Source organism: Sphaeramia orbicularis, unplaced genomic scaffold (genome assembly GCF_902148855.1).
Source record: "Sphaeramia orbicularis unplaced genomic scaffold, fSphaOr1.1, whole genome shotgun sequence".
In the NCBI taxonomy this organism is placed as follows: Eukaryota; Metazoa; Chordata; class Actinopteri; order Kurtiformes; family Apogonidae; genus Sphaeramia; species Sphaeramia orbicularis.
Window position 1 is genome coordinate 124,270 of NW_021941572.1, and position 23,231 is coordinate 147,500.

The window sequence follows — 23,231 nt, forward strand, 5'->3', positions numbered from 1 at the left end:
ACCCCTAACCCTAACCCTGTTCCACCTCTAAATTCTGCAGGTAGTGTCCACTGGCAGAGGATCACATCACTGAACTGAACTGAGCTGAACTGAGCTGAACTAAACTGAGCTGAACTAAACTAAACTAAAATAAACTAAACTAAACTAAACTGAACTGAACTAAACTAAAATAAACTAAAATAAACTAAACTGAACTGAACTAAACTAAACTAAACTGAACTAAACTAAAATAAACTAAACTGAGCTGAACTAAACTAAACTAAACTAAACTAAACTGAACTAAACTAAACTGAACTAAACTAAACTAAAATAAACTAAACTGAACTGAACTAAACTAAACTGAACTAAACTAAACTGAACTAAACTAAAATAAACTAAACTGAACTGAACTAAACTAAACTGAACTGAACTAAACTAAACTGAACTAAACTAAACTAAACTAAACTGAACTAAACTAAACTGAACTAAACTAAACTAAACTAAACTGAACTAAACTAAACTGAACTAAACTAAACTAAAATAAACTAAACTGAACTGAACTAAACTAAACTGAACTAAACTAAACTAAAATAAACTAAACTGAACTGAACTAAACTAAACTGAACTAAACTAAACTAAACTAAATAAAATAAACTAAACTGAACTAAACTAAACTGAACTAAACTAAACTAAACTAAAATAAACTAAACTGAACTGAACTAAACTAAACTGAACTAAACTAAACTAAACTAAAATAAACTAAACTGAGCTGAACTAAACTAAACTAAACTAAACTGAACTAAACTAAACTGAACTAAACTAAACTAAAATAAACTAAACTGAACTGAACTAAACTAAACTGAACTAAACTAAACTAAACTAAACTAAAATAAACTAAACTGAACTAAACTAAACTGAACTAAACTAAACTAAACTAAACTAAAATAAACTAAACTGAACTGAACTAAACTAAACTGAACTCTAACCGTCCTAAGGAAAAAAAAAAAAAGAAAACACTCCACACTTTGATTTCCTGGTTTTCACTGAACGCTGCAGTTTGACGCAGGAAAAGTCCAACGACAGCAGGTTTTAACGAGCCTATAATCAAACGTCCACTGATGTTTTCTGTCCTAAACTTGGGGGGGGGGGCTTTTATTAGGAGGTGGGAAGAATAAAGCCCACACATTAGATTTATTCCATGTAGTCTGACAAATGTTTGAACCCTTACAGAGCCACTCGTCCACTGTGAACCTAAACCATCTGCTGAGTTCAACTGTTTAATGTTTGTGCTTTGAGCCGGTTCATTATTACATATTATGTTTATTATAATGATTGTACCAAATGCTATGATTAATGTATAAACCAAAATAAAACATTCATCCATCTTCCATGTGTTCCATATGTCCATGTGTTTTTCTTGTATTTATTCACTATTTCATTTATTTACTTCTTGGATTTTTTTTTTTTTCCACCTACGAGCAAAGTATACATATATGGTAACTTGATTGACCTTGATTTTCTTCATAACAATAGATTTTTTTGAAAAATTTCACAAAAGTAGTAAAGTTTTGTTTTCTCCTGTAATAAAACACTACGGTTGAAATGTTGAATGTCAGAGTATTTGTATGTGTGAACTATAAAGGGTTAAATGTCCAATAACACCTGAGCTCACCTGGAAACTGGCTGCGATTCCTAAATGTTCAGTGCATTATTCCTCTTTTTTACACACATAGCTTTATTAAGGTTTTAACACATTACGTATCTTTTCTGACATGAACTGATAATATTGTGTGGCCCTCCCTTGAGCATACCCCCCCCCCCCCCCAAATTTTAAAACAGCAGTGAAAGTCAATTTAATGCAATATCCTTGAATTAAAGCTTAAAGTCCACATTTCCGTCCCATATTGGCTGTCTCCACATGTTTCACAGACCGGTTGAGCGCAAGGTTATTATCGTTAACGAATACTAACGAAATGACCAAAACTAGAATTGAAAAAACATTTTCATTAACTGAAAGACATAAAAACTATGATTAAAAGAAAAAAAAAAAACATAACTAACTGAAACTGAATACTGTGTTTACTAAACTAACTAAAACAGATAAAATTCTGGATCAAATTCCCTTGGTTTTGGTCTTTGTCAATGTCAGATTGATGTTCAATGGATTTCTTTGTCTCTCTCAGTTTTCTGTGCTGTCTCCATACGACACTTTTTGCTCCGTCACTTGTGTTCACTTGTGGTTTCCAGTCGTCTTCTGGTCCCCACTCTACCTGGAAACATGGAGACTAAAGCAGCAGAGTCCTGTCTGGGATTGATTTGAATAGGAGCACAGAGAAGAAGAGAAAAGAGACCACTGAACTACAACTGAACTACAACTGAACTACAACTGAACTACAACTGAACTACAACTGAACTACAACTGAACTACAACTAAACTACAACTAAACTACAACTGAACCAAAACTGAACTACAACTGAACTACAACTAAACTACAACTAAACTACAACTGAACTACAACTGAACTACAACTGAACCAAAACTGAACTACAACTGAACTACAACTGAACTACAACAAAACTACAACTGAACTACAACTGAACTACAACTGAACTACAACTGAACTACAGCTAAACTACAACTGAACTACAACTAAACTACAACTGAACTACAACTGAACTATAACTAAACTACAACTGAACTACAACTGAACTACAACTAAACTACAGCTAAACTACAACTGAACTACAACTGAACTATAACTGAACTACAACTAAACTACAACTAAACTACAACTAAACTACAACTAAACTACAACTAAACTACAACTAAACTACAGCTAAACTAAACTACAACTAAACTACAACTGAACTACAACTGAACTACAACTAAACTACAACTGAACTACAACTGAACTATAACTAAACTACAACTGAACTACAACTAAACTACAACTGAACTACAACTGAACTATAACTAAACTACAACTGAACTACAACTGAACTACAACTAAACTACAACTAAACTACAACTAAACTACAACTGAACTACAACTAAACTACAGCTAAACTAAACTACAACTAAACTACAACTGAACTACAACTAAACTACAACTAAACTACAACTGAACTACAACTGAACTACAACTAAACTACAACTGAACTACAACTGAACTACAACTGAACTACAACTAAACTACAACTGAACTACAACTAAACTACAGCTAAACTAAACTACAACTAAACTACAACTGAACTACAACTGAACTACAACTAAACTACAACTAAACTACAACTGAACTACAACTGAACTATAACTAAACTACAACTGAACTACAACTGAACTACAACTAAACTACACCTAAACTACAACTGAACTACAACTAAACTACAACTGAACTACAACTGAACTAAACTAAACTACAACTGAACTACAACTGAACTACAACTGAACTAAACTAAACTACAACTGAACTACAACTAAACTACAACTAAACTAAAACTAAACTACAACTAAACTAAAACTGAACTACAACTGAACTACAACTAAACTACAACTAAACTACAACTAAACTAAAACTAAACTACAACTAAACTACGACTAAACCTAAAACTAAAGTACAACTGAACTACAACTAAACTAAGCATTTAGAAAAAAATGAAAACAATTAAAAACTATCAAACCTGCTCGAAAAACTAATTAAAACGAACTGAATTAGAGAAAGAAAGTCCAAACTAAATAAAATTGAACTAGAATGAAAAATCCTAAACTACTGGAACCTCGGTGTGAAGGTGCGTCTGTTTCAGGTTCATTAAAGCTGCTGTCAGTTTGTGTTCCTTTTCTTCAGCGGTTTAGTTTTACTGTGTGTTTTAGGGTCAAAACAGGCGGAGGAACAGAAAAAGACAAAGAGAGGAACTGAAGTTTGACAGGTTTGGACTAAATGAGGCCCTAGAATGAACATCAGTAACAGATTTAGGATGTTGAACATCAACTGTGAACTGGAACACACTGAACAACAGCAAGGATTGGAATGTTGGTCCAGGAGTTTATGTTTTAGACTCTTTTTTTTAAATAAATCAGTCCAGATGCTTTTTGACACCTGTTTAACTCCATTAAGCAATTCCACGGTCAAAAAAATGATAAAATAAGCAACAAAATAAACAAAAAGCAAAGAAAAACTAATAAAATAAGAACTGTAGAAAAATAAACCAAAGAAGCGACAAAATGTGCAAAAACTAATAAAAATATTTACAAAAGAATGAATAACATAAAAAAATGTGCAAAAAATGAACTAAACTGAAGTAAAAACATCTGTTCTCATTATTTGGCCATACTATATATGTTATATTTTCAAGTATTTTACTCATTTTTTCCTCATTTTAGTGGTATTTTTTCACATTTATGCCACATTTCAAAGTTTTTTGGTTCATCTTTTCCATATTTTTTTAAAAAAGTATTTCGCTCATTTTATTCTCATTTTACTGGTTTTTATACATTTTATCCTGTCAATAATTGAGGTGAAACTGCATTTTACACCAATTATTGACATGTATTGATAGGATTAGTGGATCAACAGGAATTAAACAGTTTAGATCAGTAGATGGTTCTGGTTTTTTAGGGTTAACAGTAGGGATGCACCCATACCACTGTTTTCCAGACCGAGTACGAGTACTTACATTTGAGTACTTGCTGATACCGAGTACTGATCCTAGTCCTTAGTAATCCCATTCCAGTTGTTGGTTCCTTTTGTAAATGTGCTTTATTGTCGTTGTCATTAGTCTGACTGGAACAAAGTGCTGCTACTGACATTTAATGTGTTGGAATGAGCGTTTGTCAGTTAATCCACCAGGGGGCGCCGCTCTGAATTAACCATACTGGACAAATACCACGAAGAAGAGGAAAGTTTAATGAAGAAGAAGAAAGTCAGTAATACCAAACCTGTAGACGACAGAGGGAACACTACTGTGATACTAATGTTAGTGTTTTCTCTGTAAGGTTTAAAAGTTTAGCTTCAGCAGGAAGAGAAAACACAGATGAGTGAGAGGTTTGGTTTGCACTTCCACTGGCGGCGGTCCGCACCGCTCCGTACTCCCGCTGGTATTCTGTGTCTGGGTACTCATCCTCCATCAGGTGGAAAACAGATGAATGTAGTCAGATTACAGACAGAAGGCTGCGTCTGTATCTGTGTGTGAACGCTACTGTCAGTGTTACTCTGATCATTTCTTTGGTTCCGTCTCCACACTCTTCACACTCACACACATCATTCCTCCTCCTCGTACCTGCTGCACTGAACTGGGAATGGCACACGGATACAAGTGAGATCGGTGCATTTTTATCGGATTACTTTTACGAGTATGAGTACACACACTGAGTATCGGAGCCGATGCCGGTGCTCGTATCGGTATGGGTGCGTCCCTAGTTAACAGAATAAATACAGGGTTCTGGATGGGATGAAATTATGAACTCTGCTAATTTTTCAGGTATTTTACTCATTTTTTTTATTATTATTTTTTCACTTTTAAGCCACATTTCAAAGCTTTTTCGTTCATCTTTTCCATATTTTTTTTTAAGTATTTTGCTCATTTTACTCTCATTTTACAAGGTTTTATACATTGTATCCTATGAATAATTGAGATAAAACTGCATTTTACACCACTTCTTTAATGCTATACCATTTCTAAAAATGCAAAAACTAATAAAAATATTTACAAAATAATGAATAAAATGAAAAAATGTACAAAAAATGAACTAAAATGAAGTAAAAACATGTGTTCTTATTATTTGTTCATACTGTAGATGTTCTATTTTCTGTGCAGATGGAAATATCAAAGACAGTTAATGCAAACACAGCCCTTTGTACTCTTTTATTCCCTCACCCAATGAGAATTGATAAGAGAATCGGATCAATAAACAAAATCCATAATGGAATCGGTATGGATAAATTCTTATGGATTTGCATCTACTGAGACCTGACCAACTGTGTTTTTTCCATCACGTGTAATGACTGAACGACAATAAAGTCTGAGAAATGATGTGATGTTGGTGGTTTTCACTGGTGTCTCCTCCAAATGAGTGGAATGTATCCGTGAGTGCATCTGTGGAAAAGCACAACACTACATTTCCAGCCTCATGTCGGGTCTATATTGTGATTCCAATTACACTTGGCTGAAGTCCTGTCTGGGATTTATTTGAATACGATGACGAAGAAGAAGAGAAAAAGAGATGACTAAACTAAAACTAAGCATTAAAAAAAAAACAACTAACAAAAAACTATCAAACCTGCTCTAAAACCAAATTAAAACGAACTGAATTAGAGAAAAAAAAGTCCAAACTAAATCAAACTAAACTAGAATGAAAAATCCAAACTATTGGAATCTTGGGTGAGTGTGGGTGGTGGACCCCCGGAGGTCCTCAGACCAGACTTTGAGCTACTGATCTACAGGACAAGCAAACTTTGCCAGTATTCCAAACAAATGATTAGGAAGGGGGGGGGGGTTAAACCTTGACCTTTTGGCTCAGGCTGATAACCTTTACCAGTGAGTCACAACAGCTTGGTTGTTTCTGTAATCAGCCGTGCTCTAATCTTGTTATTTCTACTGTACTCCTATTGTCCCGCTGGGGGGGTCGGCCCGGTGCACCGCCAGTTATTGTGCGGCGTTTTCGTCTCCCCTCCGTTAATAATTAGCCAGAGACGTTTAGAGCCATGTGTGGGACTCCGATAAAGACAGGAAGGCAGTTTTGTCCCGATCAAATGCCAGATACTCGGTCAAATAACCCAAGAATTCCAAGACACTCCCAGAGCACAATGGAGGCAGGAAGTGGACGGACCGATCATCAGCAGAGGCGGAAAAAAAAGTGCACACATTCTGAAGTGCACACATTCTGAAGTGCACACATTCTGAAGTGCACACTTTCTGAAGTGCACACTTTCTGGACTCCAGGAGACGTTCAGATAAGAGTCTACAGTCCCAGTAACAGCTGTTTCCATGCACTCGTATTCATAGAAGACACTGAACCAATCTAAATATTAGGACTCCTCTTCTCTGTTTCCACTTTCATATTCTTGTTTTGTTCTTTTCTTTGTGTTGGACTTGATTTGCACCAGTAGATCATCTGTTTCATGTTGTTGTCACATTCATTTAGGCTGAAATCTGTTTGAATGTTTGAAAGATGATGACGATGATGTAAAAAGACACAAAAACAACCACCATTAAATATATTAACCCCTTCATGCACAGTGGTCACTCCAGTGGTCACTCCAGTGGTCAGTTCTTCTCCAGCTGTTCTCTTGTATATTCATGGGTTTGGTTGCTTTAGTTCCAGATCAGCCAACACAGTGGACACTAATGCACCATCCCATAATAATACATGTACATTCAGACCAGTACTGGAACTGTACTGTTCTACATAAACCTGATCTGCACTAACATGACTGAGTGGAAAAAAAATTGGCAACTGTTATTAGACTGTAACTAACAGTTTTGTTTTCTGTTCTGAGGTTTTTTTTGCATATTACCTCCATGCAGGTATGTTCAAATGTGAGAAAACGTCAAATTAGCAGCATTAAAATTGTTTTTATTTCATAGTTTTCCCACTGTATATCAGTAAATACATGTTTCTTTGCTTCTGAAATGAAATGCGTGGTGTCCAGCTGAAAGGACATTTTTGGAACTCCATGAAAAATAGGTTCATAAAAAATAAAAAAAATTTAAAAAAATCAATCAAATTGGTTTTTTTCCCATGTCTAAAGATGAATAAAAACACTCAGGAAAAAAATCTTCATTAAGGTTCTCATAATTCATGCATGAAAGGGTTAAGATGAAAAATGTAAGTCGAACAGACTACAGATATTTGTAAGGAGGACAAGAAAAGTAGAAGATGTTCCAGACTGTGACCAGGACCAGCAGGGGTCAGTGTGGTACCAGAACAGTCTGGACCAGGACCAGCAGGGGTCAGTGTGGTACCAGAACACAGTCTGGACCAGGACCAGCAGGGGTCAGTGTGGTACCAGAACACAGTCTGGACCAGGACCAGCAGGGGTCAGTGTGGTACCAGAACACACTCTGGACCAGAACACACTCTGGACCAGGACCAGCAGGGGTCAGTGTGGTACCAGAACACACTCTGGACCAGAACACACTCTGGACCAGGACCAGCAACGAATCAACAAAATGTTTCCGCAGACTGAATCAGTCACACAAACTAAAACTGACAGAAGCTAATATGTGCAGTTGGTCAAAATAACACTGCATCTGATAACCTTCATGTGCTGCATCAGCTGATAGTTTACATTATAGCTCTGTTAGCCTAGCTCTGTTAGCTTAGCTGTGTGTTTAGACTGAAAACAGCCACAGTAAAACCACTGATCCCCTCTGTTAGCTTAGCTCTGTTAGCCTAGCTGTGTGTTTAGACTGAAAACAGCCACAGTAAAACCACTGATCCCCTCTGTTAGCTTAGCTCTGTTAGCCTAGCTGTGTTTTTAGACTGAAAACAGCCACAGTAAAACCACTGATCCCCTCTGTTAGCTTAGCTCTGTTAGCCTAGCTGTGTTTTTAGACTGAAAACAGCCACAGTAAAACCACTGATCCCCTCTGTTAGCTTAGCTCTGTTAGCCTAGCTGTGTGTTTAGACTGAAAACAGCCACAGTAAAACCACTGATCCCCTCTGTTAGCTTAGCTCTGTTAGCCTAGCTGTGTTTTTTGACTGAAAACAGCCACAGTAAAACCACTGATCCCCTCTGTTAGCTTAGCTCTGTTAGCCTAGCTGTGTGTTTAGACTGAAAACAGTCACAGTAAAACCACTGATCCCCTCTGTTAGCTTAGCTCTGTTAGCCTAGCTGTGTGTTTAGACTGAAAACAGCCACAGTAAAACCACTGATCCCCTCTGTTAGCTTAGCTCTGTTAGCCTAGCTGTGTGTTTAGACTGAAAACAGCCACAGTAAAACCACGGATCCCCTCTGTTAGCTTAGCTCTGTTAGCCTAGCTGTGTGTTTAGACTGAAAACAGCCACAGTAAAACCACTGATCCCCTCTGTTAGCTTAGCTCTGTTAGCCTAGCTGTGTGTTTAGACTGAAAACAGCCACAGTAAAACCACTGATCCCCTCTGTTAGCTTAGCTCTGTTAGCCTAGCTGTGTTTTTAGACTGAAAACAGCCACAGTAAAACCACTGATCCCCTCTGTTAGCTTAGCTCTGTTAGCCTAGCTGTGTTTTTAGACTGAAAACAGTCACAGTAAAACCACTGATCCCCTCTGTTAGCTTAGCTCTGTTAGCCTAGCTGTGTGTTTAGACTGAAAGCAGCCACAGTAAAACCACTGATCCCCTCTGTTAGCTTAGCTCTGTTAGCCTAGCTGTGTGTTTAGACTGAAAGCAGCCACAGTAAAACCACTGATCCCCTCTGTTAGCTTAGCTCTGTTAGCCTAGCTGTGTGTTTAGACTGAAAACAGCCACAGTAAAACCACTGATCCCCTCTGTTAGCTTAGCTCTGTTAGCCTAGCTGTGTGTTTAGACTGAAAACAGCCACAGTAAAACCACTGATCCCCTCTGTTAGCTTAGCTCTGTTAGCCTAGCTGTGTTTTTTGACTGAAAACAGCCACAGTAAAACCACTGATCCCCTCTGTTAGCTTAGCTCTGTTAGCCTAGCTGTGTTTTTAGACTGAAAACAGCCACAGTAAAACCACTGATCCCCTCTGTTAGCTTAGCTCTGTTAGCCTAGCTGTGTTTTTAGACTGAAAACAGCCACAGTAAAACCACTGATCCCCTCTGTTAGCTTAGCTCTGTTAGCCTAGCTGTGTGTTTAGACTGAAAACAGCCACAGTAAAACCACTGATCCCCTCTGTTAGCTTAGCTCTGTTAGCCTAGCTGTGTGTTTAGACTGAAAACAGCCACAGTAAAACCACTGATCCCCTCTGTTAGCTTAGCTCTGTTAGCCTAGCTGTGTGTTTAGACTGAAAACAGCCACAGTAAAACCACTGATCCCCTCTGTTAGCTTAGCTCTGTTAGCCTAGCTGTGTTTTTTGACTGAAAACAGCCACAGTAAAACCACTGATCCCCTCTGTTAGCTTAGCTCTGTTAGCCTAGCTGTGTTTTTAGACTGAAAACAGCCACAGTAAAACCACTGATCCCCTCTGTTAGCTTAGCTCTGTTAGCCTAGCTGTGTTTTTAGACTGAAAACAGTCACAGTAAAACCACTGATCCCCTCTGTTAGCTTAGCTCTGTTAGCCTAGCTGTGTGTTTAGACTGAAAGCAGCCACAGTAAAACCACTGATCCCCTCTGTTAGCTTAGCTCTGTTAGCCTAGCTGTGTGTTTAGACTGAAAACAGCCACAGTAAAACCACTGATCCCCTCTGTTAGCTTAGCTCTGTTAGCCTAGCTGTGTGTTTAGACTGAAAACAGCCACAGTAAAACCACTGATCCCCTCTGTTAGCTTAGCTCTGTTAGCCTAGCTGTGTGTTTAGACTGAAAACAGCCACAGTAAAACCATTGATCCCTTCTGTTTTCTGCACAGTTTGTATTGTTTGAATCCAACACACAAGGTCAGAAAGGTCAGAACTGTCACAGTTCAGTCTGAAGCGTGGATCAACAAACAGCAACTTAGCAACAATAAGAACATCCCATAATAACCTTAAACCTTCATCCGCCTCAGAATCAAACTCAATGCTGATATTTCACCATCCAACTCCATTCTGAGTCCAGTTCAAATGATCAGCGCTTCTATTTGTATCACTTCTTTTCTTTGACTCAGACAGTTGTGTCTTTATGGTTCTCATCCTCATCTTGGCCTTGGCCAGCAGAGTGACTCACTACTCCCTCTAGTGGCATGTCACTGGAAATATACCGACTTGGTATGTCTAAAATTGGCATGTTTGGCAGAACTTCACAGCTCTTTATTTGAAACATTAATGCTAATTTTAGGTTATTTTTTATTATGAAAGTAGAACGACTGCATATGGCTGTTTGAAAATATCAGTTCTGCAATATATCACGATATTTCATTTCACAATACTGTATCGATATTAAAAAGTGTTGTATCAATACTTTTTAGGTATTTATTCAAATGTAGATACAGCAGAGGTTCATTTTTGGTTTTCTTTATTGTTCATATTTTATTTATTATTATTTAACAGTGTTTTATTAAATAATGGTTCTTTGAATCATCCTAAAAGTACTTTATACTGTCTGAGAGGCAGATGGGAGTTCCTTTGGAAACTAGAAGAATTAGAAACAAATTGTGATATAGCATTAGATCCTGTTGTGATCAAATATGTGTTTGTACAGATTTCTGGTGTAATTCAATTCTTCCAGGAAAAAAAAAAAAGAAAAAAAAAAAAAGAAACAACCAAAAAATGGCCTTTTTAACAGTATCATGATATATTGTGATATATTGCATCTTGATCCTAGTATTGTGATATGTATGGTATTGCCAGGTTCTTGTGCAGACACAGCCCTACTACTGCATACAGCACTGGTTTCAATAACCGCCGGCTGCTGCTGGTTTTCTCCGGCTATTTGAATCTGTGTCTCCGGCTCCTTTCCGCTCCGGAGCCCAGGTCAGGCCTTTTCTGCCGCCCGGCACAAGATTAGAAAGCTCCCACCTGAGTGTGAAAAAACATAAATGTGTGTAGGTATGGATGGGGGGGCTGTACTTGTATCATCAGATTACTGTTACTAGTGACCCCTGCTGGAGATATGGTCACTGGTTCAAGACGTCCTGTGCTTCATGTACGTCTATAGCTTCAAATGCCAAAAAGCAAAATATGGATTTTGTAAATTCTAACAGATCTTTGTAAGATGTAAACTAAGTTTCCCAAAATACATAATGAATGACGGTGGTTGGAAGTAGAATCTGAAATGTTCACATTTAAACAGAACAAAGCAGCTTCAGGAGACTTTATTGGACTGGCACAAATCCAAAGCCAGCTAGTATCCCTTATTAAACCTGTATATGTGCAGCAGGAGTTCTCTGCACATTTGTCCATTTCCAGTTCTACAGACCTCTGTCGGATCGTCCATGGCCCGTTTGGTGATCAGACCTGCCGGTCTGAATTAATTAGACCATCAGATTTAAACCAGATCCAGGAGCATGTGTGTGTTTGTATCAAATGACTGTCATTTTAAAGTCGATTTGACCTTCAACAAATATAAAATGTACAAATATATATGAATAACATACGAACAAAGAATAATGTAAATGCAGGTCAGCAGACGTAGTTTGGAGCAGCTCTGTGTTTGTAGTCTGTACTGTTCTGAGCTCTGCACTCATACAGGCACACAGCTGGCTTCAGCTGGAAAACTGATCTGAAAATCAGCTCAAACGGATGGAAAACAGTCCTTTAGCTTGACTGGGGCATAGGGAGGCTTCAGCCACACCCCCCCCACCCCCCACGTACCCCCCACCAGGGCTTTGCCCCTGGACCCCACCCTGGACCCCTGCCATCTGGGAAGAGCCACCGACTTTGAACAAACAACGGTCTACTGTGAAAATGACTGAAAGGCCTGGCATCGACTGCAGATGCGGTACCCAAGCATTCGTTCTTCATTCATTCCCGCCTCTGATCATCTGCTTTTTCCTCTACGGGTGGTTTGAACTGGATGTGAGCGCCCGCTAATGAAACCAACTCAGCACAATCCTTTACAGCTGATGAGAACTGAACTACGGCACCAGGGCCTAAGGGGCCTCTTTAAATTACCTGGTCATACCTTGACAGAGGAGGGGGGTCTGGTCAGCTGGTTCAACCTGAGGACAGAAAAAACACATGGATTAAGTGAGAGCGCAGCAGATGAACGCACCCACATTCATTCATCCATAAGGAAACCATCTGTGCAAAAGGCTGCAGGTGACCTTTGACCTCTGCTGTTTGAACAGACTGTACATGTGTATGCAGACCACACTGCACTACACAGGATTATCAGACCTGTTCCCTCACCCCAGGACAGGACCAAGTCCTGTTACCACACCAGGGCAGGACCGTACACACACACACACACACACACACACACACCCCTGCTCATCAGCTGTTCACTCTCCTGCCTTCAGGGAAACCGTACAGGTCACTCAGATCACAGACCACCAGACTCAGTAACAGTTTTATCCAAAAGCCATCCGCTCTAAACCACCAACACACACCACAGTCACCAGCACATTAAGATCCAAGCCACAGGACTTTTACACACATGCACTTTTATACACAAGTATTTTACTCCTGATGTGTTTGGTCAATGTATTTATGAGTGGGAAGAGTGGAATTTGAATGTTATCTGTGCTTTTTTATGTGTGTGTGTGTGTGTGTGTGTGTGTGTGGGGGGGGGGGGGGGGGGGGGGGGGGGGCATGTGCAATTTCATTGTAGTTATTATGCAATGACAATACAGCTTCTATTCTATTCTATTCTATTCTATTTTATTCTATTTTTATTCTATTGTATTTTATTCCATTCTATTCTATTTTATTTTATTCTTTTTTATTTCATTTTATTCTATTCTATTTTATTTTATTTCATTTTATTCTATTCTATTTTATTCTATTTTATTTTATTCTATTTTATTTTATTCTATTCTCTTTTCTAACCCGTGTTCCGCCTGCAGCTCGTGTCGTTGTCATGTGAACGTCCAGAGTGGAGGCGACACGCTCAGACTCAGCTGTTCGTGGAAACCCTGCAGCCCAAAACAGAGCCAGACCCAGAAAGAAGAAGAACCAGTTGAAGGCTGCAAATAGAAACACACGCTGTGGACTGAGCGCCTTCCTGTTATAAATAGCACCGAGTATCTGAGGGAACATTCAAAGGAGAAACACACTGGAGAGCTGGAACGTCAGGGGTGGGGGGTGGGGTTATAAACTGTTGGGTTTATAGTGTGAATGGGATCTATAAATATCCCAGTCACAGAACCCCCCCCCCCAGTCGTCCACAGTTGTAGATGTTCTGCTGTTCCTGGGTCCTGTGCTGATGTTCACTGCTGGGTGCACAACAGCTGCAGCAGTTTTTCATCTAAGGTTTCCTTTGTGCTGTTTTCTGTGCAGAAATACAGACAGAGCTGGACAAAAGGGTTCAACTGGGACATTTTTAATGACTTGTGTCCGTACACTGAACTGGGAAAATAAATATAAACTTTAATTGTTACTTTAAAGGAAAATTTATGGATATTTACTGTTAGGGATGGAACCATTACCGGTATAACGATAAACAGTGGTAAAATCACAGATGGTTAGTATTACCATTTAAATTCTAATTCTCATGATAACCGTGTTGGATTACCGCACTTTTCCAGAGAAAACACTGATGTACAGATCTGCTTTAATGTCAAATATTTGAGTATAGTTTGAATTTATAACAATTTTAATTTTCTATACCTAATATTTGGAACCAATATTCACTTTTAAAGTCTGTGAAAAGGTTCGTTAAACATCTGTGTGTTATTAATGCAATAAATTAGATACATTTTTTTGTGTGTGTTTTCTGTCCTTTTGTGTTTTTATAGTAGGTTAAAGTGATAAAATAACAGACAGATGATCTAGATGAAGTTGTGCTGAAAAAACAGATCCAAACATGGGTATAGTAAACATTTGTTTCTATAGTATATAAAGGCCAAATCAAAAGGACTGAAAAACAGACAGAATAGACTCAGACCACTAAGGGTTAACATGTGAATGTTTCTGACACAGAAGGGACAGTGGGACTGGGATTGTATTTGTTTGGGGTTTTTTTCAAAATACAACTTGGTTAAATTCTTTCAGTGTGTGTATCAGTACTTTTTGAACATTTTCAGCACAATTTCAATAATACCACGATAATAATGAGAACTGTGATAATTTTGGTCACAATAAGCATGTTCTGAAATGTTCATAAGGTTCCATCCCTATTTACTGTTAAAATGTGGTTTATATCTGGATAACTGCATCAATAATTAGAATATTTTCACACAGATGCTGAATATTAGTGAAACAGCAGGAGTTTTATTTTAGAATAAGAGCTTTTACTCCAAATATAAGGGACGTCATGCCACACTATTACAGATAATGCAGTGAAGGATGTCCAGAGTCCATCATGTTATTATTACATGAAAGTCATATGAACCCTGGTCCAGGACCACGGTCCGGTATCCTGGTCCTGTACCCTGGTCCTGTACCACGGTCCTGTACCCTGGTCTATTACTAGCTCCGCTGCAGAACTGGGACATGTTTGCAGTCATTGTTGTGCATTTGTTGTTTTTTTTCCTCCCGGGCTGAGCTCCACATAAACCACAGCAGGGTTTACTAGTGGATCTGGATCTGGTCCTGTGCAGAGACCCCATTCAAACTGGAAATTAACTCTACACACAGGAAATATGATGGCTTGGATGAAACACAGTAAACATGGAGCCGGGGGTTTCCACATCTGTGCCTACACTGTGTAAAAAAGTCTATTTGCACTACAATCATATACACACACACACACACACACACACACACACACACACACACATATATATATATATATATATATACATATATATATATATATACACAGGGTGGGGAAGCCAAATGTACACTGAACATTTCATTGTTTTTTCTCAGCAGACACTACGTCAGTTGTTTTGAACCCAAACATATACTGATGTCATAATCATACCTAACACTATTATCCATACCTTTTCACAAACTTTTGCCCATATGAGTAATCAGGAAAGCAAACGTCAGAGTGTGTGATTTGCTGAATGCACTCGTCACACCAAAGGAGATTTCAAAAATAGTTGGAGTGTCCATAAAGACTGTTTCTAATGGAAAGAAGAGAATGACTATGAGCAAAACTATTACCAGAAAGTCTGGAAGTGGAGGAAGCAACAAAAAACGTACCAAAGCTTTTATTAAAGCTCTCAAATCCAAAATCCTAAAGGATCCAACCAAATCCAGGAGAAAAATGGCAACTGAACTTGAGGTAGACAACAAGAGCGTTAGAAATGCAGTAAAATAGGATTTGAAGATTTAAATTCTCATGACTTTGAATAAACTAATTGGTCATACACTGTCTTTCAATCCCTGCCTCAAAATATTGTAAATTTTGCTTCCCCACCCTGTATAGATATATATATATATATATATATATATATATATAAACACATATATTGTTAGAGACTGCATTCCTGTACATACCCACTCACTGTATAAATACTCCAATTTGCACTTTCTGTACATATTACAATGTAAAACCCACTGTAAATATACATAAACATATATTTTTAATAGACTGGACCCACACATCCACTCACTGTATGTAAACTCCAGTTTACACTCAGTACATATTCCATAGTAAACCCACTGTAAGTCTGAACCCACTGCTGTGTCTGTCTCCAGTGGACTGGTGGTCTATATTGTGTCCAGGTCCACATGTAATTCTGGGTTCATGTCAGAACTGTATGTGTGAGCGATGTAAAAAACAAAACTAAATTCCTTGTATGTGTTCACATACTTGGACAAAAACTCTGATTCAGATTCTACAGGGTCATTCCATATGAAATCAACAGATTTTAAGAAAATTTCCCACCTGACCCTCTCAGATTGCTCTACATGTTTACATACTTCTAGAACATTATATATGATGGAAAAATCCTAAATTTCGAGGCTTAACTGTAAATAGTTCCACAGTTCGGTCCATTTGTAGTAGGTAGGGCCTACCCTAAAACTGGGACCCAAATTCAGACTGTAAATGTTGGTCTATTTTCAGCTTCTAGAACTTCTGAACAAAGAGCTAGAGGTCTGAAATTTACAGAATCATTTCACAGAATCTATAGTCCTAAGAAACGGATACTGGGTTGCAGTAGTGGTGTCAGTGTGGACAGATGTGTGTGTGCTCCCTTTGGTGTCTTTTATAGGGAATGTTTGTGCACAGCTGAGCACAGGTCCAGTTCATCTGTGAGTCGGACTCCTGAGCAGACATGGGGCTGAATGCACTAATACAGTTCTGATTGATAATCCAAATCAATCAACCGGAACCAGGAAAACTATCATTTCATTTGGACTCAGAAGAGAACTGAACTCATTGTAGTTTGACATTTTGCAACAACTGTCATATTTCTGAAGAAATCAAGAAAATGAAAACGGTGCGTTTCTTTTTTCCTTGAGTGTATAAACAGTTTTTTTGTTTCTCCCGTAACATTTGCCTAAAGTCACAGAGCAGGTTTTTATCAGGAAGCTGACGAAACATTTTTGTGAAATGTAACTTCTTTTTTTTTTTTTTTTTTACACAAAAACAAAGAGCAAAATTAGCAGTTTTCATTATTTATAAGTTATTATGATGGTTTTTACTGGTCTGATTTAGATTGAACTGACCTAAAATGATTCTAATATCTTTGATCGTTAATATTTTCAGTATCATTTTTGCATTTCACAAATTCATCCCAGGGGCCAGATTGAAGCCTTTTGGAGGGCCAGATTTGGCCCCTGGGCTGCATGTTTGACACCTTTGCCCTTGACTGTTCATGTCTTCAGTGTAAACTGGGGCCGGATCAGAGCCTGTGGTGGTCCACTTTTGGCCCTTGGACCACATGTTCAACATTCCTGTTCTGAGGGACTTCAGCGTGGGAATGACTAAAAACCGAGTCATCAGGGTGAAGACGAGCGACGGCGGGCAGACATCAGACTACCATCCTGTCTAAAAATGTCTGGTCTTCAACAGGAAGGAAGTGATTTGTGAGCGCGCCGGCACCAGGGGAGCCAGTCCCAGCGATAAAAAGGAAGAACGAGTCAAAAACAAACAAGTCACGTCTGTCCATCTAAAAGAGGATGTTAGTTTTTGCCTTTTAAGGCCATGAGCGCCCACTTGGCCCTCTGCGTCGGACAGGAAAATATGAAGGACTGAAGTGTTGGTCATGTACACTGACAGCTGTCCAACGTCTTTAGAGGACAGGTTTACTGTAAAGTTTTCTGACCACACCGTCCTTTTATCCCTCCTTCAGGGCTCACAGTCCCATCACGGTCCCTCCTTATCTAAATTTGTCAGCTGGTGTGGGAAAATCATTTGGACTTGAATGTCTCAAAAACTAAAGACACGATTATCGATTTCAGACACAACAACAGTGCCCACAGAGTGAGTGTGGTCCACGGTGCAGAGGTTCACAGTGGATCCATCCACACACGTGGGCACCGTTCTGGACTGTAGGCTCTGGTTTGATGCCAACACTGAATGTGTGGTTCACAGGGGCCGACAGAGAATCCACCTGATGAGGACACTGAACGGTTTTAATGTCATGGAGAAGATCTGAAGGAACTTTTAGTGTCCATTTATTGAAAGCCTTTGAACTTTTTCTTGTATCTGTTGGTTCAGTGTTTGAACTGTGACAGAGCAGAAGAGTCCGTATGCTGTGGTAAAAACATGCCCAGACCACTGCAGTCAGACTGGTCTTCCCTCTGGGACAACAGCCCAGTCCAACATCAGGACCCTCAGCATACAGGGTTCTCGTTAGCGTCATTGAACGTGGGGGCCCCTGACGCTGTCCCTGGGGGGCCCCGACACTGACATTTGACCCGCGACGCTGTCTTTCAACCAGCGTAGCGGTGTTTTTTTGTGTGTGTGACCGTCCAGCGTAATGAGAACCAGATTTGAATGTGAATAAATCTATTCCTTTGTCTTGGCTCAAAGCGCTGCAGACAGGAAATGACAACAATAGAAGCCACACCCCTTTGTGTGCCTTGGTACTGTCTGACCCCGCCCACCATCACTTGCCTTACGCTCATTGGCTGACAATGAGACTTCAATCAATTTATCTGATTTAAACGGACCCATCACCCGTGGAAAATTAGATCTAAACTTTAGCCTGTGTGTGTGTGTGTGTGTGTGTGTGTGTGTGTGTGTGTAGTGTGAGTGACGCTCCCATTGTCCTGAATTTCGAGCAAGTGAATATTGTTCTAGGATCATGTCTGCGTTCCCGTATGGAGTAATTCCCATCAATAATTACCATTCACAAATTGAAAACAAACAGTTTTTGCTTTTAATCATTGTTGTAACAAAGACAAAAACTTGGCTTCATTCCTCAAACTCTGCCCCTCAAAATGCAGAAAATAGTGTTTCAGAGAGTTAGACGTCTCTAAATTTTCCAGGGGAGGACGCCCCCGGACCCCCCTACAAAACTGGCACCATGTACACGGTGCCCCTACTCTGTGAAGAAACCCTGGTGAGAACCCTGCCCTGTGTTCTATCTGAAGTTTACCTTCAGGCGTTCCCCCGCTCCTCAGAGGAGAACCAACACATATTCTAAATCTGTTCTTCCTTCAGCGATCACACTTTTAAACTCTGACAGAAGCCATTTGAGTCATTTTGTATGATTTTGTTGTTTTTTTTATATCAGTGGAACCAATAGGGTCTTTTGGTCTGCATTGGTATTTTTTGATTATTTATTGTTGATTATTTAAATGCATTTATTCGTAGTCGCGTTCAATAGTCCCGTATTCGTGCACTGATTTATTTCTGTTTGTCACATTACACTTTGGATGTGGGCTGATGTCTGTGGTAAACTGCAAATGAACTGTCCGTAAGGGATAAATAAAGTTTTCTGAATCTGAATCTGAGCAGCAGAGCCGGCAGCGGTGCGTGCTGCGTTCACTGACTTTGCCAAAGGGACGTTCAAAGCGCTGGCGTCAGCTCTGCAGCTCTTCCAGCTGACGGGGACGTTCTTTCCATGGACTCGGGGGCACTTCTGCGGGGCTGCCGTCCGCCGCTGTTGGCGTGGGCACATTGTCCCCGACGTACGTCCAAACTGTCAGAGTAAAAGTCCGCCGTCGGCTGTTAACCCCTTCACTCCCGCAGGATACAGACGCCATTTTGGATTAACCCATAAAGAACCAGCGCTACTTTTACATCCGTTCCCAAATGACTTTTCCTCTTTATTTAACATTTCTTAAGTGATTTATCACCATTTACTGTAACATTATCCACTGTAATTAGCTTTTTTTCAGGTATTTTTCTATATTTAATTCACTGATCATGTAGATGTTCATTAAAGCTCTGATTAAAATCAAAGGTTATTGTATCAGAAACAGAGAAAACTGAAGAAAAAGCGACTTTTTCAGCAGACTCTGTCCTTAACTGAACATAAACCCAGTGTGTCCATCCACTGTCACTGATCCAACTCCATGGGTTTTACAAGGGTCTCCATTTTAGTTTGATTCTAAATGACAACTCCAGATTTTTCTCTTCATAAATGTAAACATTTTCACATAATTCTACTGTATTTACACTGAAACAAACTATCATTTCTCAAAAAAAAGAATAACCTGAACAAATATAAACAACCTGAAATGTCTTAAGAAGTACAATTTTAACAACATTCTGCCTGTTATTAAATATTTTGCATGTTTGTAGATCCACTGTGATCTGTAAGTTGTAATGCACATGTGTAAATGATGAAGTGACAGAATATTGTTAGAACTGCACTTATTTTTCTTAAGAAATGTCAGTTTATGTTATTCACATTGTTTTAAAGGATAATTTGTAGGTGTAAACATTTTCATAATGTAATTTTACTTTTTTCACCCTAAAACATAGAGAAAAGTTTGGAGTTGACATTATTTCTGTATTCTTATGTTCTTATTTTACTGGTTCGGTCCACTGCAGATCACATTTGGCTGAACGTGTCCCCTGAACTAGAAGAAGCAGGTTCATACAACACAATAGAACCAATACTGCTGCTTCTTCATCAGAAAAAGGTCTTGTTTTTGGGAAATGATCACAAAAATGAAAGAAAACAGTGTCTAATTTTGTCTTAACAAGATATTCCATCCAATATTGAGCTATTTATAACCAGTAAGAAGTTAAAACAATGATTTTCCAAACACTTCTGCAGAGGAACAAACTGTTTTCAGAAGTTTATCTTAAATAACCATGTTTTTTTTTTTGCCTGTAATGAGCACAACTTTCTTACTTCTTGGCATATTTTCTACGTTTCAATCCCATTATGTCCAGATTTCTATTCAAGTTTGAACAAATCCATCCAATCTGCTCCATCTGCAGATCTGTTTTCCTTAACCCTCCGGTATCCAGGTGTGCCTTTTACGCACACTTTGCACTTCATTTTAAAAAACTTCATGTTATTTTTCATAACTTAAATAAGGTTAGAATTTAAAAGTTGTTCATTTGTGCATGATCTTTAAAATTCTGTCCACCAACTCAAATGTGCACATTGTAAACAAAAGAAAATGACCAGACTAGCATCTGTCTGCCCAGTGTGCAGAAAACGCACTGTTTCTAACATTTGATCTGTATGATTAGGACTGAGCTGGATTTACTAAAATAAAATCAAACTAGAGCAGAAAAATAAATCCATATATAATATTTAATAGTTTGATTTATAGGTGTGCATTTTACGCACACTTGGTGACAGATGTTAGTATTTTTGAACATTTGACCTAGCGCCAAAAATAATAATGCAAATTAACCGATGTTGGAGTTAATTACTGACATATGCCAGGATGAAAAAATCTAATAATATGTGATCCACTTTTTATGGAGTATACTGAAAAAAAAAATATTTTTTTGTGGTTTTTTTTTGCATCTAAAAAAATGGTTTGTTTCCATTACAAACATGACATTTAAAGGGTTAAAAATGTGACAGTTATTGAGTATTTGGTATTTTTATTTACGGCTCAAGTTGATGAAATAGAAAAAAAGTGTAAAAGAATTTAAAACAAACTGTATGAACATTTTTTTTGACATTATTCCACAAGTGTGTGAAAAAGGCCCACTTGGTGCTCAGTAAGGGCCTTGTGGATGGGATACCAGAGGGTTAGTCCAGGACACTTGGGTTCTATTTGTGTACGTTTGTCATGGTCGTAGTCGGGCGGTTTGTCCCGTTGTGTTCCACTCAGGTGATGCTTTTACATTTTTTTTGGAGCTTTTACTCTGGACGTCAGCAGGCGACTATGAAAGATTTAAAGAGTGAATGACTAAATAATGAATGAAATAATGACAAGCAGCTCAAACAAACTCCTGAGTCACTTACTGTTTTTCAGCTTTCTCCCTGTCATCCAGAAAAAACAAGGCGGTGGCCAGGAAAAACATGCCCCCCAGGACGATGATGAAGGGACAAAGCATGAGGGCATAACCCAGGCTCAGGAACTTCCACAGCGTTGACGTAGCGTAGCTCTGCTGAAGGCCGTCGGAGATCTGCAACGCCAATACAAACGCACACGCACAAAGACTTGAGTCATGAACATGTTGGAATCCACTGGATCAGGGATGAGATTCAGGTTAACCCATAAAAACATCCACCAACCTCCAAAAACAGTCACCCATTTGAACTGCTTAATACCTGCTGATCCACTAATCCTATCAATCCATGTCAATAACTGGTGTCAAACACAATTCTTTATCTTTTCATGGTCATCAGATATGACCATATTTGGACGTTCAGAGGCTCCGTAGTTACTGTGGAAACACCGTCATCTTCTACAGCATTGATTCACCAGTCAAACCCATGGAGTTGGATCAATGACAGTGGATAAAATGAACAGAAATTAATTAAAAAACAAGAAAATAATAAAAAATATGATAAAATATGCCAAAAAAATTACTAAAATAAAGCAAAACACAGTAAAGCAAAACCAGTGAAGAAAAGGAACATAAGCACAAACTAACAGGAGCTTTAATGAACATGAAACAGACAAACTAATGTCTCAGGGGTTAAAGGGTTAATTAGTTTTATTTGTGTGAAAACAACACGCTCTAAATGTGCTTTCATCCACGATGATGGGATTAAAGCAGGTTGAACTCATTCATTCATTCGTTTATTTTGAGCATTTACAGAATACATGCAAATTCAAAATTCAAAAAAAAAACAAAAAAAAATCATTCATCTACACTCGAAAAGGAGTGGGAAGAAGAAAAACTGATTTAATCCCACCCCCATTCTCATCATCAAATAACTGAACATTTTAAATACTCACTCCTGTCCTTTGACTTCAGCCACAACAATGAGCAAAATAGAACAAAACAGAACAAAATAGAACAAAATAGGCCTAAACCGAATTAGAATGAACTCATTTAACAGTATTTACATTATTTAACCAAAATGTGTGTAAAAAAAAAATAGAAGCAAAGTACATTTCTGCTGGTGTTACTATGGTAACAATTAACAGTCAACTTACATGATAATAATTACTCCTCTTTAACTTTGTTTTAATTGATTATTATTTATGTTTTATTGATTATGTTTTAATTGTAATTGTGTGTTTTTAATCTGTGTCTTTTCCATTTTTGTAAAGCACTGTGAATTGCCCTGTGTATGAATTGGACT

General features: G+C 38.4%; 1 protein-coding gene across 4 annotated transcripts in view; it reads right to left on the minus strand.

Moving 5' to 3' along the window:
- The window catches only part of spns2 (SPNS lysolipid transporter 2, sphingosine-1-phosphate), a 267,467-nt gene that overhangs the window by 21,401 nt on the left and 222,835 nt on the right, over positions 1-23,231 (minus strand). For 2 of the 4 annotated variants that reach the window (XM_030129915.1, XM_030129916.1), the window contains exons 11-12: positions 21,939-22,102; positions 12,664-12,710 (exon numbers count right to left, since the gene is read on the minus strand). In XM_030129915.1, coding sequence (XP_029985775.1) covers positions 12,668-12,710; positions 21,939-22,102 — 207 coding nt within the window. In that variant the 3' untranslated portion in view covers positions 12,664-12,667. Of the gene's footprint in view, positions 1-11,538; positions 11,569-12,663; positions 12,711-21,938; positions 22,103-23,231 lie in introns of those variants that run through there. The other 2 variants (XM_030129914.1, XM_030129913.1) reach the window with 2 other exon arrangements.